Here is a 20108-nt window from a genome sequence, read left to right as displayed (position 1 = left end):
CAGTGCTTTAAAACAGCTGTGTGGTAATTTCTTCCCCTGATACCTAATTAAATTATTTCATCACTTTGCATCCTTTTTCGGGCCACACAGTCCTACATTTTCAGTCTTTCCTCATAGGATTGATTTCTTCATCCTTATTCTGAAGCATCACTTCACTTCCATTTTCTGCCAATTTGAGAACATCAGAATAGAACTTCTTATGCCAATCAAATAGAACAAGTATTTAATACAACGAGAATATTATTCTTCACAACTGTATGATTCTACTTATCAGCATGGTGTGTACTAGGAGGATTGATTCTCACTAATCATGTGACTAGGACTATATCATTGCGCGCCCCTGTGAACTGAAATGTGACCATTATCTTTCTTCCTCTCTCCTCCCTTCCCTCTCCTCTCTCCTATTTTCTCTCTCTCTTCTTTTGCTCCTCACTCCCTTGTATCCTAACCAGGGTGCCCGTGGGCCTGAGGGACCACCAGGAGAGAGAGGCCTACCAGGAGAAGGACTTCCAGGACCAAAGGTAACAGCACCTTCTACATGGAGGAGAAATGCATTCTATTGCATGATCATGAATTATAAATTTAAAAACTGTGTCCTAGCCAATTATCCCAGGTCAAGTATTTTCCTGGCCATCTTCACCTTATTAAATGAATTTGCATGTAAATTTTCCCTTAACATGAAGTTATAGTGACAGTTGTAATTATAAATAAGTAATTGCAAGGCTACTGCTTCATACAGTTACTGCATATGAAATTAGAAAATCTTTTAAAGTCATTCATAGTCATTAAAACCACAGGGATAAATAGCATCTTTATGCCCAGAAATTAAGTTATTGAGCATAGCTATTTACCAAGTTTTGGAGAAGGAAATGGCAACCCACTCCAGTATTCTTGCCTGGAGAATTCCATGAATGGAGGAACCTGGTGGGCTGTGGTCCACAGGGTCTCAAAGAGTCGGACACGACTGAGAGACTAACACACACACACACACACACCAAGTTTTACCCACAGCTTTGTTATGTGAAACAGACAAGAAACAATCAAATAAACCAATTTATCATACTATTGCCATTAATATAAGAAAGATAACGTGGGTGGATGGAGGGAATCGAATTTGCCTTACTACCAGAAGGAGCAAAATATTATGCAAGACCTACCTCTCACCTGGCAGTTGAGATGTTAAATGTTTGCACCGCCTCCCACATATAATTCTTGTAGCTTAAGTTCCTCTAGACCAGGGCTTGGCAAACTTTTTCTGTAAAGAACCAGACAGTAAATATTTCAGACTTTGTGAGCCATGTGGTTTCTCTTCCAACTACTTAACTTCTGTTGCTAAAGCCTGAAGGCAACCCTAAACAATGGGTGAACTTGGCTGTGCTTCAGTAGAGCTGTAGCTACAAAAAACGTGCAGTGGGCAGGGGTTGGCCAATGGGTTGGAGTTTGATGATCCCTGATCTAGACTCTTTACCCATAATACACGGCTCATTTGCTAAAAACCACATAGGAAATTATTTTCTGAGACACTTTGTGCAGCAACAACAGAATTTCAGGGTGGGTAAGGTCCCTGGGTTGGGAAGATCTCCTGGAGAAGGGAACGGCTGCCCATTCCAGTATTTTGCCCTGGAGAATTCCATACAATCCATGGGGGTCGCAAAGAGTTGGACACGACTGGGTAACTTTCACTTTCACAAGGATAAATTGGGGATCCTCTTTCCTTCTTTCCTAAAATGTTTCCCCCAGACATACATGCATGTACACACACTACCCAGAGAAGCATGTACTGTTTTCTAAGTGTTTAAGACCGTCCACTTCATTTAGTTGAGTCATTGAGATCTGACCTTCTCAGTACGGTCTTACACTCTAAAACTGCTTCTCATTTTCAGCCTCTTCCACCATGATCAATATTCAATTATCTATGAGAAACCTAAATCTCAACTGAAGGGAAATCAATTAGCTAAAACAAATATATCACATGAAGTTGTGAGTGACTGCTGGGTTGAATTTTAAAAGAAGCCCTTGTTAAACAACAAATTTTAATTTGTTATAGTGGAAATATAATATAATATGTATATAGATGGAAATATATATATTTATTTATATAAATATATAATATAAATGGAAATAATATGTTGCAAAAGGGGACATTACTAATGCCCTCGCCTAAACAAAATATCATCACAAGAAGGCAGAGGTCAGCAATTTGGCACCACATTTCAGAAAGTTTTATCATACATAATTTCTTTAATTTTTTTTGGCACATAGTAAATTTCTAATTATGTATAGCCCAAACAACCTGGAAAACTCAAACAGCCAGAATTATTTCTCCTTATAATCTGTGGGGTTTAAAGAAATAAATACATGAGAACAGAGTAAATAAAACACTGAGAAGCATATTTCAGGGCATGTTTTACTGGCAGTTTCAATGGCATGGTATAACGTTACATTCCTTCATAATAACCCATAGCACTGCATTGCCCTCTGACTCATCAAAGAAAGAACTCATTATATTCAGTGTTGTTTTAGGATTGACTGTACACAGATGTACTCTGTGGCAACAATCAGAACCCATTAGACAGAATTCTTTACTCCTCAACCAGCAAGACCAATGGGAGTTTTCTGTATGTACTTCTCGGGGCTACTTTGCAATGACGTGGGGCTTAAGTGAATAAATAATGACTACAGAAAAGACATAAAAGTATATTTTCCTAGGTTTCTTGCAAATGTTCTTTGATTTTACTCTTGGTTCAAATGAATTTATGAAATGTGTGCTATTTCTGATCAATTCTGTGGTTTGTTTTTCATACAAATGACAGAGTGTTACGACTTCATTGACATGACATTACAACCAGAGTGATTCACAGAGGCCATGTGACTCTAGAAGCATACCCAAAAAGACTTTCCATAAATTCTTCTAAAACTAAGTTTTCAATAAATGTTTATAAATTTTGGTATTAAACACTTAATAAATAATTCCATCTTAGCGTATGTTATTTCATATACAGAGACAGATTCTCATTATGTAATGGATACAGTTATAGAAATGGTGAGGGAACAGAAGACTGATTCAGTTAGTTGTGATACATGATGGATTAGATCTCCCACTTTCAGACATTTCTGATTATATTAGGAATGGGGCTCTTTTCACACTTCAGTAATGCTGTGTAAGTTTTCTGCTTGAACAGATTCTTTTTTATTTATGAATGTTCTAATGCTATTTTTTTTCAATTTACAAATCTTGGAGTTAGAATTACTCATTCGTAGTTAGCAGTGAATTTTGATGTTTTGAATGCTTTACCTGTAAAATCCTGAAGTTTATTACTGCATTGATAGCTCTCCCATATACTTTCAGGGTGAAAAAGGTTCTCAAGGACCAACTGGCCCACAAGGAGAAGCAGGCCCGTCAATAAAAGGGGACAAGGTACTGCACATAGGGTGGATAACAGAAAAGATGCCAATAAAATGACTTTCCATTGCTCTTTATGTATGTACATTTATGAACTATGTACAATCTGACAACCATACCACACAGATATCCAGTTAACTTTAAACATTTTAGAGACCAGTAGGAAGGGAAAGCTGCCAGAGAGGGAAAGGATATAAGAAATGTGTGAAAAACACAGAAGGCAATTAGTTTGGAGTCATACATATATATCAATATCTAAACACATCATTATATTAGAATGACAATTGACGTGGATGATTATCTTGGGTGTTGTATTTCTACTTGAATTTCTTATTTCTTTTGTTTACTATTTACTCATAGCCGTCTCTTCTAGGTATCTGTATTTAAGTAGCAGAGACAGTAGTAAATGGTGAACTACACAAATTTCAGACATCATACAATTCTTGGTTCAAATGGTTGAGCACTGGTGGTGTAACTCCAATTCCAAAACACTCTAAAAACACATAAGATGCTCTTTCTTCCTTTGGAGTAGTGACTACTGAGTACAACACAAATACTGTGTTATAAATTCAGTAAATTAACTTTTCCAGGAATTGTTGACAGGCATTTGTGGTTTTATACCTGGAGCTCATGCAAAGAAGACACTGAAATATCAAGACAGTGTCACCTGTATTGCAAAGCTTTTATCTGATTTTCATTCCCTTTCCCTTCTCCTTTCTTCTTTTCCTATTCTTTTATATTCTGGGATTCAAGTGCTTAGGTAAACACTTCTGTGATAAGGACTCTTAAAAATACACCATTTTACAGAACAAGGAAGTAGCTTTAATACAGATATTTAAATGTAATGTAATTCCCCAAAGAGGTCTGTTATATGAGTTGTTGAATAGTTGTAGAACAGTGATTATGAGCTGGGTTTGGAGTTGGAGGGACAGGACTTGAATCTATCAGTTGTGTGACTGGGAGTTGAAAGTAGTAAAGTGTTAGTTGCTCAGTCATGTCTGACTCTTTGTGACCCCAGAGACTACAGCCAGGCTCCTCTGTCCATGGAATTCTCCAGGCCAGAATACTGGAGTGGGTAGCCATTTCCTTCTCCAGGGGATCTTCCTGACTTAACCTCATCTGGAAAATGGGGGTGCTTACTTTCAGAGGGTTTCTGTGAGGATTAAATGAGATAAAGCATGAAAAGCATTTGGTGCAATGAATGCCTCATGATAAGCAATCAAGTTCTGAATCAGAATAACCCAGCTTTGAATTAGAACTCGAGTCCGTTACATGTTTCCTTCTATGGACATTTATTTAGACTAGGGGTTGATGCAAAGTGAACCACTAAGAAACATCTGCCAGGGCCTGTCTTAATAACAGTTTCAGGTTTTTAATATTATATAAATTATGATATAATCATGTGCTTTTGTTCACAAAAGCATGTTTATTTAGCCCAGGCATTGGCAAACTATAGGGCGGGCTGCCTGTTTTTGTAAATAAAGTATTAAACAGACACACCTATTCATTTAACTCCTGTCTGGTTGCTTTTGTACTACTGAAGCAGCATTCATTGGTTTTGCAAGAGACCTTATTATGACTCTCAAGCATAAAATATTTACTATCCTACTGTTTAAGAAAAAGTTTGCAGATCCTGATGTAGTCTAAATACAACTGACATTAAAATAAGTGTATTGGGTTTCCCTGGTGGCTCAGTGGTAAAGAATCCACCCTCTCAATGCGGGAGACACAGGTTCGATTCCTCATCTGGGAAGATCCCACATGCTGCAGAGCAACTAAGCCCGTGTGCCACAACTATTGAGCCTGTGCTCTAGAGCCTGGGAACTGGAACCACAACAAGAGAAGCCACTGCAGTGAGAAGCCCATGCACCACAACGAAGAGTAGCCCCTGCTTGCGGCGACTAGAGAAAACCCATACAAAGCAGTGAAGACCCAGCACAAATATAAATAAATAAAACATATTTACCCATGTTGCCTAATCCAGTGGTCAACTCTCAGTTGTCAATTTACTTGGCCTATCAGTAGCATCATCCACTAGGATCCTCACCTTCTTGAAAGAATATCTTCACCTGATCTCTCTGGCTGTGTACTTTTCAGTCTCCACTGCTGGTTCTTCTTCATCTCTATGACCTCTAATACTTGGAGCACCCAAAGGGCTCAGTCCTTGAACCTTCCCTCTTCTCTTTCTACTTGAAAACTCACCCAGTCTTGGCTTCAAATACCATCTATATCGCGAGAGTGCCCAAATTGGCATCTCCGGCTCACACCCCTCCCACCTACTTGATATCTCTGTTTGGATGTTTGCTTCAGGTATCTCAAACTTAACACGTCCAAAACTGAGCTACTGGTATTACACCCTTCCCCAGCCTTGCTTCATCTCAGTCTTTTCCCTCTCAATAAGTGACAAGTATATTTTCCTACAAACCTCAAAGATATCCTCGATCTGTAGCAAATCCTGTTGGCTTTACTTGCAAAATCTGTCTAGGATCTGAGCACTCCCCACCACCTTCACACAACAGCCTGGTCCAGGCCACAAGCATCTCTCATACGGACATCTCTTCCATTTGTTCTCAATGTGACTTCCAGAGTGAACATTTCAAGACTAAGCCAGATCTTTCACTCCTCTGCTCAAAATCCTCTAGTGGCTTCTCAGCTCACTCAGAGAAAAGCCAAAGTCCTCACAATGGCCTAAAAGGCCCTATCGATTGCTCTGCCTGAGCCCACTGCCACACATGCTTGACTTCCTCTTCTACAACTTTCCCTCATGCTCACTAGCTCCAGCCACATTGTCTCCTTGCTGTTTCTGGAATGTTCCAGGCATCTTCCTTGCATGGATGTTTGCTTTGCCTGGAATGCTTTCCCTCCAAGTTTCTACCTGGTTTATCCCTCTCATCAGTAAGACCATCCTGAATCACCTTTCCCCAGATTGCAGCTGTCTCCCCATTCCTCCTTTTATTTTTCTCCTTAGCACTTATCATCATTTAGCATACTATTTATTTCTTCTGTCTTGTTTATTATCTTCTGTTTTCCCCAAGAAAATGAAAGATCTACGAGGAAAGAGAGTTTTGTCTGTTTTGGTCACTGCTATTTCCCCATGTTTGGAGTAATTCTCGGCACATAATAAGCACTCAACAAATATTTGTTGAAATACACAGAGAAAGGATGAATGATACTGTTCTCACTGATAACTCTCACTTTATTTCTCAAAATTATTCATGGAATAAGAAGGTGAAGTTCTTTCATTTTGCTGAACTTACCTTAGATAATTTCTTAAGTTTTAAAATGCATTTTCATAGGATTTTGAGGAAAAAGGTATTTAGAAATTTAAAAAATATTATTCTTTAATTCCTCTCTCAAATACTGATTTTCTTCCATCCTATGAATTTTATGCTTTTAAATATTTCTGTTATGATCCTAACAAGAAGTGTTTGTGTCAGTATAACAACAATTTTTGAATTTTTGGTTCCCGTGTGGAAAAATGATTGATGAATATAAGCTGGTGCAAACATACACCATTTTTGTGAAAACATTATTCGCTATTTTGGCAAATTTGAACCACACACTATTTAAAAGCAATGGTGTTTTGTAACTTTCCGTGTTGATCTTCTTTATGGTTTAAAAGATAGACTTTAATCCATCATATTGCAAGATTAGCAAAGTGTGAAAGAATGAGGTTAACTGTATTGTTATATTTCTGACTTATTTCTACACAGGGGGATATGGGACCTGTGGGACCCCAAGGACCAATGGGCATCCCTGGAATTGGGAGTCAAGGGGAACAGGTAATTGATGCTTTCTCTCTTTCCCTTTTGTACAGAACATTCTGGCCTAAACCTGGTGTTCACTGAAGGCCAGTCCTGCAAACAGCTATGAGTACATTTGATAGTGGAATTGCAATGGTATATCCAAACGGGTATGTAGGAAGGGATAAGATGGTTCCACACGATTCTAGTTTTGAGAACTTACAAAGACTTAAAAAATAAATTGTGCGTTTCTCGATGCTGTGACTGTTAACATTAAAGCCTAATTTACAGGATAAAGGTTTCGAAGTTTTTGGTTTCCTTTGGGAAACTGAATATTTTATTTACCTGTTGGGTTGTGTTTGTTTTTCCCCTTGAATCTTTATGGCTGATGAAATCCCATTCTGTTCTGATGCCAGTAGAGTAGTGTTTCCCATTTTCTAGTCACATAGCAATCTATGAAAAAAAAAACAAAAAACCCTAAACAAGGACCAGCATTAGAGGCACTCACTTTACCAAAGGGGCACCGTCCCTGAATAGAGGCAAACCACAGAGCAGTATAAATGACTCTTGGTCAGAAGAAAGGAAAGATCTGTGAGGCTGTTTCTACGTTTATGGCTGGAACTTCTTCCAAATTCTTCTGATCATAACTTTTCAAAAAGCGAGGCAATTTTGTTTAACTGAAATAATATGAAGATAATATAACATTACTATCTACCTATATAATCTCATGTGATCAAAGTGACCAACAAATCCAAATTTATTTTGAATGTCTTCTGGTGTAGAAAGTGGCAAAAAGTTTAAAATTTATGATTATGGTTTGAATTATTCTATTGCCTAGTGAACAAATAATACTTCCTTTATCTAGGATGCGTGGCTCAAATGGTAAAGAATCTGCCTGCAATGTGGGAGACCCGGGTTTTATCACTGGATTGGGAAGATCTCCTGGAGAACAGAATGGCTACCCTCTCCAGTATTCTTGCCTGGAGAATTTCATGGATAGAGGAACCTGGTGGGCTACAGTCCATGGGGTCGCAGAGTTGGACACGACTGAACCACTAACACTTATCTAGAATAGGGAGAGAAGGATAAAAAAAAGGGGATAATTTGGAATCTCATTGTTGACATAAACTCTGAGTTTATTTCTAATTATATGCTAATTAATCAGTATTTTTTGTTATTAATTCAAGCAACAGCCAAGTTGGATATTACTCCTTTTTCTGTTTCCTTCCCCTTGGTAGCGGTCCTAGTATAATACATCAGGAGGATTAAGGTGCAGGAGAAGCCAAGATAAATCTGTATATAAATATTTAGATAATAATTAAGAGCTGTTGTTTTTGGACTTCACCAGGGTCATGGTTTGACTATGCCACCAGGCATTCTCAAGCTTTATAGTTTTCTTTCAGCAAAGTAGTTTCAGCTAGTTCCTGATCTTGGAAGTGACAGTGCTGTTACATCCTGGGCTTTGTGCTGTTCCTGGTGCTGAGTCACCATTGTGGGGCTGAAAATGAGGTTCAAAGAAAGCCAAGCCTTTTCAGATGCTGCTTCTCAGTGGAAGTTGTTCTACAGCTTGAAAAGAAAACAAACAAACAAACAAACCACACCTCTTTGACTTCTTTTGCTTTCTCACCCTCTTCTTTTCCAAGAGTAAAAACCTTTCAAGGTGTATGTGACCATATGCAGCTGACTCCTACTGGGTAGGAAATTGAATGCAATGTGTCATTTGTAAACTGAACAAGCAAAAAACTTGTTTACCCTTTTAAGACAAAGGATTTATATTCTATTTAAATTTAACCTCTGCACAGGTGGTTACCCATTTTTCTTCTTATGCTTAATATAACATGCTAACCCATTGAATTACGGTTATTGTTAAATCTTTTCATTTTTCTTATAGACATTAATTTTCCCACTCATCTGTTTCTGGGGGAACTTCTGTTTCCAGCAACATGTTTACAATTTCTCTCAAGTGGCCTCTGCAGATTTTCATTAAATATGGAGGCTTGACTACTTCAAATATCTTATAAAATAAGGCGAAATATAAATAACCACATATACATGTGTACATGCCTATATGCACATATCCTTTTAATTTTTTGGATCCTCATGTGGTACTTGTAGACTGTTGTAAAAGTCAGGAAGGATTCCCTTCTTATAATGGTTCAGTATAAATACTGCACCTTAGCTTCCTTAAACTGTTTGAAGTGCTTCATCTTCATTAACCACAGAGAAGATGGGAATGATATCTGTACTTTAAAAATGAACAAGCAGATGTATCATCTAGCTGGAGAAAATAAGATCACATTTGTAATAAAATTATCATGTATTTGCAACCATTATTTGCATAACTGTGACCTGTGGGGGATAAATATAACAAAGTCTTAGTTTTTCTTTCATCATCCCTTTAAATTTTTTTTCAGTGGGGAAAGTTTTTTCTTTTTCCTACCACAGAAAAAAATCACCAGCAGGCTACAGACTTTCCTATCACTTTTAGGTAACAGTAAGTTATAGGATCAACTCTAGGAGCTTCCATGGTGGCTCAGGGGTAAAAGAATCTGCCTCCAGTGAAGGAGATATGGCAGGAGCTGCGGGTTTGACCCCTGGGTTGGGAAGATTCCCTGAAGAAGGAAAGGACTAACCACTCCAGTATTCTTGCCTGGAAAATCCCATGGACAGAGGAGACTGGTGGGCTACAGTCCATGGGGTCCCAAAAGAGTCAGACACAACAGAGTGACTAAACATACATAGGATTACCTCTAAGTTTCAAGTCAGTTTTAATTGTGTAATACAAACTATGTAGTCAATGTATGGAGTTTCCTTTTAATCTTCATTCATTTTGTATGAGCTTGTGGTCCATGGGATGGAATGTACTTCTGATCCCTCCCAGGCTGAATCGAGGATGGGAACAGACGGGAAGGGCATGGAGGTTCTTTCTTGGCTGGTCTATTGTCAGACGGCTTTGGGTCTTCTGGTCTTGACAGATGTTTGATGCTGACATTCTTCCTGGTGGGGTTCCTGCACTGCCCCTCCTGGGACACCGACAAAGGACTCTTTTCCTCCAGCTGTTTCTCCCCATCAGCCTCTGCTTTTCTGGGAATATATTTACTCTATATGGACTCTCTCAGCTGGCATTCCATTATTCTTCCAGGTCCTCTTGGACAGAAATCAAAGCAGTTCCAGGCCAACTCCAGGAATCTAGAGTACATCTGGTTCACAGAAAAAAAAAAACTTGCATGGCCTTTGCACTGACAAACTCTGGATGCACAGGCTTACCCCACCCCAGCCCTCTCTTGGCTATCACAGCATGTTTTAGCTTTCTTCAGTACGAGTCAGACACTGGTCCATTGTGTTCCAAAAACAAAAATCAAAGTCTCCTAGTGGTTTCACTGATAGTCCCTTTCTATAATGTGGTAAACTTCTCCCCATTTTCTCCAAATAAAACACTTTAGGAGACTGTTTTCTCTGGAGAAGACCTTATTAAATCCTGTATCTTCTCCTTTTTTACACTCACAATGTGAATGAGAGGCAAGTATTAGAACATTCTTCAGTTTGGTGTTTGCAGGCTTTTGCTTCTTAGAGCCTAGGTCAAATTTTCCATTTCACATCCTGATAGATATCCCTTGGTACAGCTAGGATACAGGTGTGCCTGTATGTGACTGAGAGGTGAAATAGGTTAATAAGATGAAACTGTATTTCTCCTGTTTAAAACTCAAAGCTGGTGTGTTGCCTCTGTTCATTAGGGTCTTCAGAGTCTCTGGCTTCTTCATTCTTGGTAGTCTGACATTCTAAGAGTGCTTTCCCCATCCACCTGACCCAGGATAGGCAGGCACCGTGCCTTCACTTCAGCAAGGGGGACGGGGACAGGGGTGGAGAGGTATATCCTTCCTTTAGAGTGAACCAGAAATTGTACAAATCCCCTCATTCATCATTCATATCCCATGGGATAGAACCCAGGCAATACCCGCTGCAACAGGGATCAGGAAAGGTGGTTGTTACTCTAAGAAGAAATGCAGGCCAGTTAAAATTACTCTTACTATGGAAAAATGGTAGAATTGCATATTATGGTTCCACTAGCAGCCTCAGCCACCCATTCAGTAAGTATTTATTGAGTACAAGTAATCGACTATGGGATGTGAACTGAACTTTTACTTTAGAGGATTTGAAACTTCTCTTGTTTTAAATTCCTTCTTAATTTCACTAATGTTATTCTTTCAATTTTATTTTAAAGGGAATCCAAGGTCCTATTGGCCCACCTGGCCCACAAGGGCCCCCAGGACAAGGCTCGCCTGGTCCCAAGGTAACTTTCTAAATGAGAGAAGAGTTTAATCTATTTTCTAATTGCCGTTTTCTGGTCAGTGGCTAGTGCATTTGGAAGGCAGCAGAGGGGATGAACTTCAAAATCAGAGATCTCTATTTAATGCAAAATGCTACTGATATTCCTAATGATTTAGAAAATGTAATGTGCATTCTTTATGCTCTTAGCAGCTTTCACTTTGTCCCTTGGCATCCGCTGGAAGGATGATTCTAGGATTCCCACTCCCTTCCCCATACCAAAGGATGCTCCAGTCCCTTAATCTAGTCATATCTCCCTGTATTTTAAAAATCATCTCTAGATAACTTCTAATACCAAATACATTGTAAAGGTTACAAAGCATTTAGTTGCTGGCATGTGGCAAATTCAGGTTTTGCTTTTGGAAAATTTTGGAATTTCTTTTCTGAGTATTTTCCAACCAAGTTTGGCTAAACTGTAGCCGAGTCAAAGCTCATACCACTTGCTGAATGAAGGGCCAATAAGTCGAGAGGCACAGTGTTGGGGAGAGGAAAATCAACTTCTTTCAAAAAGCCAACAAACTGAGAAAATGGTGCACTAATGTTCTAAAGAACCATCCTATTTTGGGATAGAATTCAAGCTTCTTTATTGCTAGGGAAGGGAGAAGCTGGAAGGGGTTAAGATCAAGAAGAGAAGGACAACCACAGTGAGGGTCCAAGGAGGGTTGTGATAACATTTCATTCTTGGTCAATTGACCTCAGTCTGGTCCTGATGTTCCTATAAATCTTGACAAGACAATCATTATTTTTGTTCATATTTTCTTATCTCCTCATGCGAGGTAAGTTTGTACAGCCTGTAACCTGCAAGCAGAACCGCTTTAGTAATTAACAAGTCTACATGCAGACCTGAGCAGAGGCTCATGACTCAGTGATTAAAGCAGCAGAACAGATAGGTACAATAAGGAGTCAGAGATGCTAAGCTTCTACAAACAAGAGGCAGGTGGTGGAGGCGGATCTTAGTTCTTAAAGAACAACTCACAGATATCCATACGATTGTTATGTCGGTCCCTAAGACCTAAAGTTCCTAAAGAGAAGGAACTGCTTTATCACTGAACTATTGTCACTACTTTTCTTGTTTAACTGGTTTTCCTTTGTTTCTGCATTCCTTCACTTCCCTAATTAGTAACTGCCTGTGCCTGCTCTTTGGAATTCAGTGAAGGCCCAGGAGACTCAAGTCTTTATCTACAAACAAGAAGTGGGGGAAATGGGAGGAGCTTTTGAACCCAGGAGGGGTCCACAGGGTCCTGCTCAGTTTCAACCCCCCCCCCCTTTTCTTTGATACTTCTTAATCCTAATGGGAGCAGGGCAGACAAGAAAGGGAATAAAGTTTTGGATAGAGAGGTTAATCACAAACTCAGCAGAGGGACTTAATTTTATGGGGACTCTTTCAAATCCACAAATATGGAACTGGTGGCTACTGAGGAGGCAGACTATACTTACACAATCTTAATTTATTGTTTTTATTACTTTTACTTGTGAGACCCTGTTCGAGCAACTCAAGCAGTAATATCAGTAGAGGTTACTGTGGGTTAGCTAGTTTTTATTCTCACCAATGATCCCACAGTAGTTTCAACAACCAAAATGTTTAAAGATACGGAGTTGGAAATAACCTAGCCAATAAAAGTTTTCTATGAACTTGGAGGCAATTTATCTTCTAAATTAGAACCATTATTTATCCTTTGGGGAGAGGCATGACACTGTTTAAGCAGCTGTCCTTAATGTTGCTTCAAAGAATCACTAAGCATTATTAAATAAACACTTCTCTGAGTGTTTCCCTTGTGGCTCAGCTGGTAAAGAATCCGCCTGCAATGCAGGAGACCAGAGTTCAATCCCTGGTGGGAAGATCCCCCGGAGAAGGGAAAGGTTACCCACTCCAGTATTCTGGCCTGGAGAATCCATGAACTGTATAGTCCATGGGGTTGCAAAGAGTCGGACACGACTGAGCGACTTTCATTTCACCTCTCTGAGAGTACCTTCCTTTCAGTAGATTCCTTTGAGAGTCCCCTGTGAGAAGTAACTCGAGAGAATACAGTCACTGTCCTTGAAATTTCTGATTTGAGCTCAGTGGTGAAAGCTCGGGTTGTTCTCTCTGGTTATGATACTGCTTTGGATCAGCAGTAATCTTGGTTTCTCATGTGTCAATTATAGTTGCTGTGGATTATAACTGCTGATCTTTTTCAGGTGCCCTTCTTGGGGACTCAAAGTTAATTTTGAGTATTATACACAGCCTGTCTTTAAAATCAGACCACATATACATATATATGTACATATATATATTTGCTTGAAATATATCTATATTTGAACAGATAAACGCATGTACACACATATGTGGATGGAGCATATGAAACTCAGTTTTATCTTATTTTGCTGATATGTTTTGCTCTTAAGAGATCAAAGGTAGGTATATGTTATTTTTATTTTGGTGCTAGAGTCAAATACTCTTCAAATACTCTTTCCTCACTAGGGAGAAGTTGGCCAGATGGGCCCTACAGGCCCTAGAGGACCAGTGGGACTTGGAATACAAGGTCCAAAGGTGAGTTGTCTAAGCTAGTTAGAGGCATTTATGTCATATTATGTAAAGCTTCATTTATATCCAGAGGAGAATATTTATTCGAAAGAGAGTCTGATGCTCAAGTCATATGGTTTAAGAAGAACCAAAATATTAGTTTATTTTAATGACAACTATGTTTCTATTATTAATTTATTAGCATTAGAGGTCCTTTTTGACCTCTTTCAGAGTGATTCTTTAAGAACATTGTTGCCTGCAATATTATAAAAGTTTAGTAGAATTTCAGTAAAGCTTACTTCCCTTCTCTTGTTTTGTGGCTGGCTCCTTCTCATCCTTCAGGTCTCAGCTCAGAAGATACTTCCTCAAAATTCATTTACTAGACCTAAAGTATGTCCACCCCACTATTGTTACTCAGTTATTTAAAAGCACACTGTTTGTTCCCCTTGATTTTACCACTTAACTTGCATGTTTTTTGAATTACTCTTCATTGTACTACACCCTCTAGAAATGCACAGCCCTCTAGAAATGGCAGGTACTTGCCACATGGCGTTACTGAGTACCTGACATGTGGCTGGTATGAACTGAGGGATGCTACAAAGGTACTACACACTCTGGATTACAAAGCTTGGTACAAAAAAAATGAATGTAAACTATATGATTAATATATTTGTATATGGAGTACATATTGAAATGACAAAATTTCAGGTGTATTAAGTAAAATATATTATTAGAATTGTCTTTATCTGTTTCTTTTAAAGTTGTAAATGTGGCTATTAATAAAATTATAATTACATATATGGCTTGCTTTATATTTCCATTGAACAGTGCTACCCCTCTGGGGCAGGGACTCTGTCTCCTTTTCTTCTTTATTACTAAATCCTCAGTTTGAGGGACACAATAGGTACTCAATAAGTGCTGTTGAATAATAAATGAATCCTTGTTTTACGCTTCACAATTTCTATAACTCATCCTGAAGGCATCTAGAAGCTGGCAAGCCACGCTGAGGATTAAAATTCATCATTGTTCTGAAGTCACTGTCATGATTCTTAAGAGAGTTTGGGTATTAAAATAATATGTAAGATACGGTCTAAGACAAATATATACAAGTTTCATATACATAAACATATAATTGCAAGAGACAAAAAATATACTAATATAGTGATAATAGCTGCCATTTGCTGAATGGTTTTGCTGTGTCACATGTGTTAAGTACTAACTATGCTATGTACGTATACATGTATATACATATATATATGTTTATGTCTATAGTATATATGTGTATATAGTCATATTATGTCATTTAATGCCAATTTCAGAGGGGCCATATAGGGTAGCAAGACTATGAGGCACTTAGACGACCTGAGTTCAAATCCCAATCTTGCACTAAATAGATACGTAATCTTAAGCTTCTCTCATTTTAAAAAATGAAATACTTAAAATATACTCACTACTGTAGAGAATAACAAAGAACAGCCATGTATTCCACAACCCAGCTTTATCAAATATCAACATTTTGCCACATGTATTCTAAAATGTTTTAAAGAAGTATTGCACATATAGCTGAAGATCTCTGTCTGTGCTCCCCGATTCTGCTGTCCCCCCTTCCCTCCCCAGACATAATCATTTATCATGAATTTAGTGTTTATCATTCTTTCAAAGTTCATATGATTGTCCCACAATTTTATTCATAAGCCATATATTGTTTTTTGATATTCTTGAACTTTACATAATATATCATTTGGCAATATATTTATACACAGCCTTATGTGTTGTGCTTTTATATGCCTTTGATTCAGTTTAATCGCTTTATGATACTACACTGTATGAGAATACTTCATTACTGATTGATGTTTAAATTACTTTCTATTTTGTGCATTTGCCGATAATGCTGCCATAAACATTCTCTGGGTTTCGTCTTGTGTAAGGATATATATTTCTCCTATCAGTAGACAACAGATTGCTATGAATTGGAAGATCACAGAGTATACAAGTTTTCAATTTTCATATTGTGAAAATCCTGCCCCAAATAAACAATGGGTACATTGCTGGGACGGAGAAGGCAATGGCACCCCACTCCAGTACTCTTGCCTGGAAAATCCCATGGACGGAGGAGCCTGGTAGGCTACAGTCCATGGGAGCCTGGTAGGCTACAGTCCATGGGGTCGCTGAGAGTCGGACACAACTGAGCGACTTCACTTTCACTTTTCCCTTTCATGCACTGGAGAAGGAAATGGCAACCTACTCCAGTATTCTTGCCTGGAGAATCCCAGGGATGGCGAAGCCTGGTGGGCTGCCGTCTATGGGGTCGCACAGAGTCGGACACGACTGAAGCGACTTAGCAGCAGCAGCAGCAGCAGCAACATTGCTGGGAGAAATATCAATAACCTCAAATATGCAGATGACACCACCCTTATGGTAGAAAGTGAAGAAGAACTAAAGAGCCTCTGATGAAAGTGAAAGAGGAGAGTGAAAGAGTTGGCTTAACACTCAACATTCAGAAAACTAAGATCATGGCATCTGGTCCCATCACTTCATGGAAAATAGATGGGGAAACAGTGGAAACAGTGTCAGATTTTATTTTTGGGGCTCCAAAATCACTGCAGATGGTGATTGCAGCCATGAAATTAAAAGACGCTTACTCCTTGGAAGGAAGGTTATGACCAACCTAGATAGCATATTTAAAAGCAGAGACATTACTTTGCCAACAAAGTTCTATCTAGTCAAGGCTATGGTTTTTCGAGTAGTCATGTATGTATGTGAGAGTTGGACTGTAAAGAAAGCTGAGTGCCGAAGAATTGATGCTTTTGAACTGTGGTGTTGGAGAAGACTCTTGAGAGTCCCTTGGACTGCAAGAAGATCCAACCAGTCCATCCTAAAGGAGATCGGTCCTGGGTGTTCATTGGAAGGACTGATGTTGAAGCTGAAACTCCAATACTTTGGCCACCTCATGCAAAGAGTTGACTCATTGGAAAAGACCCTGATGCTGGGAAGGACTAGGGGCAGGAGGAGAAGGGGACGACAGAGGATGAGATGGCTGGATAGCATCACCGACTCGATGCGCATGGGTGTGGGTAGACTCCGGGAGTTGGTGATGCACAGGGAGGCCTGGCGTGCTGTGATTCATGGGGTGGCAAAGAGTCGGACACGACTGAGCGACTGAACTGAACTGAACAGTGTTCAGACCAGTTTACCCTCCCTCCAGCAACAGATAGCAATGCCCTTTTTGCTACATTCTTGCCAGTGTGAAATGTGTAAAAAAATACATCTCATTGGTTCAGTTCTTATTCCCTGATAACTAACTGAACAGTTTTTGACTGCTTAATGATTAGACCTCAGATTTTCTTTTTTATAAATTCCTGTAGATACTCATTTTTTGGATATTGAGTATTCCTCTCATAGCTTAAGATACGGCTTGTCTTTTTCACTTAGAGTGCTTTTCAGTGCATAGAATTTTTCGATTTTGATGTATTTCTATCCTTTTATGGTTTGAGTCTTTGGAATATTATTTTAAAACATTTGTTGACCCCAAAGTCATAATATATTTTTACATATTTTCTTTTGAAAATGTTGGTGCTTTACTGTTTAAAATTTATATCTTTAATACACTTGGAATTTATTTTTGTGGCTAGGGCAAGGTAGGGAATCTATCTTCCCCTATACGGTAACCAAATATCCTAGCATCAGTTATTAAATTGCCACACTGACTTGTAACACCTCCAATGTTATGTATCAAGTTTCTATATGTATGAGTATCAGTGCCTGAGTTCTCTATGCCACTCCATTTGCTTATTAATACCTTTCAGTGCTACTATCTCTCTGTCTGGATTATGATAGATTTATAATGTTTTATCATCTGTAGGGAAAATACTCTCATCTTCTTCCCTGGCTATTCTTGGTTCTAACATATACATTTTAGAAATGGCTTGTCAAATTTGACAAAATATTCCGTTGGAGTTTTTGAAACTGCACTGAATCTTCAAACATTGAGTCTTTCAAACCACAGAGTAAAACTCTACTTTTTCACAAAAATAGTTTTTATTTTATCCATAAACATCTCTTTTTTAGTTAAAAAGGTACCTTGGGTAAATTTTTATGATTGTGAATTGTTTTCTTTTTTTGTACTTTTCAATTAACTATAATGTGTCTATAAGGAAGTTATTGTTGTTATTGTCTTATTTTGCTATATTGATTTTTGTGTCCACCCACTTGATATAGTTTTTCATTTCTAATTGTAAAGTCTCTTGCTTTTTTACTCCTTGTGAGCACAGGCATATTGTCTAAAAATAAAAACAGTTATGCCTGTTCCTTTTCAGTTCTTTCTCTTATTCATTTTTCACTGCTAGGATCCCCAATGCAATATTTAAAGGAAGTGGATGTGCTCCTAAAATTTCAGTTTTAACTGTGATATTTGATGTAGGTTTTTGACAGATACTATTAGGTTAAGGCGATTCTCTATTTCAATTGTACAAAATTGCTTATTAATCATAAGTGAGTATTGGATTTTACTAGATTTTGCATCTACTAAGATAATCATATTACTTTTCTCTTTTAATTTGTTAATATTACATTTGAAGATTTTTGAGATGTTGAAACATCCTGACATTCTTTGAGATAAACTCAACTGATTATAATGTATATTTTTAATAACAATAATTCAATTGATTAATCTTTTATTCAGGATTTGTGCACCCACTTTATATAATTCTATTTATTGCATGATTGACATACAATAAAAGCACACGACTAAAGTGTACAATTTGGTAAGTTTGACGTGTGTGTGTGTGTGTATGTGTGTGTGTGTGTGTGTATACATATATATATATATATGTTTTTGAGGATGATGAAAACATCTATCACTCCCCAAATTATTATGTATTTCTTTGTAATAGCATCCTTTCATCTCTCCCTAATTTCTCCTATCTTTATTGATCTGTTTTCTGTAGATCTGCTTTCCTATCATCTGGTAATAACTGATTTCTGCTTTCTGTTATCAGAGATTAGTTTACATTTCCTAGAATTTCATATAAGTAGCATAATTTGCTATATACTTTTTTCCAATCTTTTTTCACTCAGGAAGTTATTCTGAAATCTGTGTTTAACATATATAATAATTTGTTATTATTTATTGATGAATAGAACTCCATTGTATGCATATAGTGCAGTTTGGTCATCCATTCACCTCTCAGTGACAATTTGGTTTTCTCCAGCTTTTTAATATTATAGATAAAACTCTTTTGAATGTTTATGTACATGTCTTTGTATAGACATACGTTTTCCCTGTTTTTGGGTAAAAACCTAGGAGTAAAATAACTGGGTCATACAATAAGTATCTGTTTAGCTTTTCAACAAATTGTTAAATTGGTTTCCAAAAGAGTCTGCATTCTGTCTATATTTTCACTGGGTACAGAAGTCTATATTGATGGCTTTTTCTTCTTTAAAAAATAATTATATATTTATTTATTTTATTTGGCCGTACCAGGCCTTAGTTGCAGCATGAGGGATCTAGTTTCCTGACCAGGAATTAAGCCTGGGCCCCTTGCATGGGAGCTCAGAGTCTTTGCCACTGGACCACCAGGAAAGTCTCTCTTTTCTTTCCCCCAGTACTTTCATAATGTTGGTCCACTGTCTTCTCATTTGCAGTATTTCTGATGAGAAATCTGTTGTAATCTATACATTTTTTTCACTACATAATGTCTATTTTCTCTGGTACATTTGATATTTTCTCTGTATCACTGGCTTTGAGCCATGCAATTCTAATGTGCCTTAATTCAATTTTCTTTATATTTCTTATGTTTGAATTCCATTGTTCTTCTTGGATCTATGAGTTATTGACTTCATCAAATTTGGAAAATATTAGGTTAGCACTTCTTGAATATTTCCCACCCTCAGCCTTTAGCCAGGAAACTCCCACTTAAATTTGAAGGCTTGAAGTTTTCTCACAGTTCTCTGATGCTCCGCTTATTCTTATTCAGTCCATTTTTTTTGTGTTTCTTTTTTTCTTTGTTTTTTTAATTAATTAATTTATTTTAATTGGAGGCTAATTACAACATTGTGGTGGTTTTTATCATACATTGACATGAATCAGCCATGGGTGTACATGTGTCCCCCCTGTCCCAAACCCACCTCCCAC

General features: G+C 37.9%; 1 protein-coding gene across 3 annotated transcripts in view; it reads left to right on the top strand.

Moving 5' to 3' along the window:
* COL28A1 (collagen type XXVIII alpha 1 chain) overlaps positions 1-20108 on the top strand; it is a 179204-nt gene that overhangs the window by 57138 nt on the left and 101958 nt on the right. For all 3 annotated transcript variants that reach the window (XM_081531558.1, XM_081531557.1, XM_081531559.1), the window contains 5 exons: positions 453-521; positions 3350-3418; positions 7117-7185; positions 11369-11437; positions 13934-14002. In XM_081531558.1, the coding sequence (XP_081387684.1) occupies positions 453-521; positions 3350-3418; positions 7117-7185; positions 11369-11437; positions 13934-14002 (345 nt within the window). The remainder of the gene's footprint in view (positions 1-452; positions 522-3349; positions 3419-7116; positions 7186-11368; positions 11438-13933; positions 14003-20108) is intronic.

This window comes from Giraffa tippelskirchi, chromosome 10, assembly GCF_054371585.1.
Source record: "Giraffa tippelskirchi isolate mGirTip1 chromosome 10, T2T-mGirTip1v1.2.pri, whole genome shotgun sequence".
Taxonomy (NCBI): domain Eukaryota; kingdom Metazoa; phylum Chordata; class Mammalia; order Artiodactyla; family Giraffidae; genus Giraffa; species Giraffa tippelskirchi.
The sequence above is the reverse complement of the archived record's forward strand: the minus strand, read 5'-3'. Positions and strand labels throughout refer to the sequence as shown.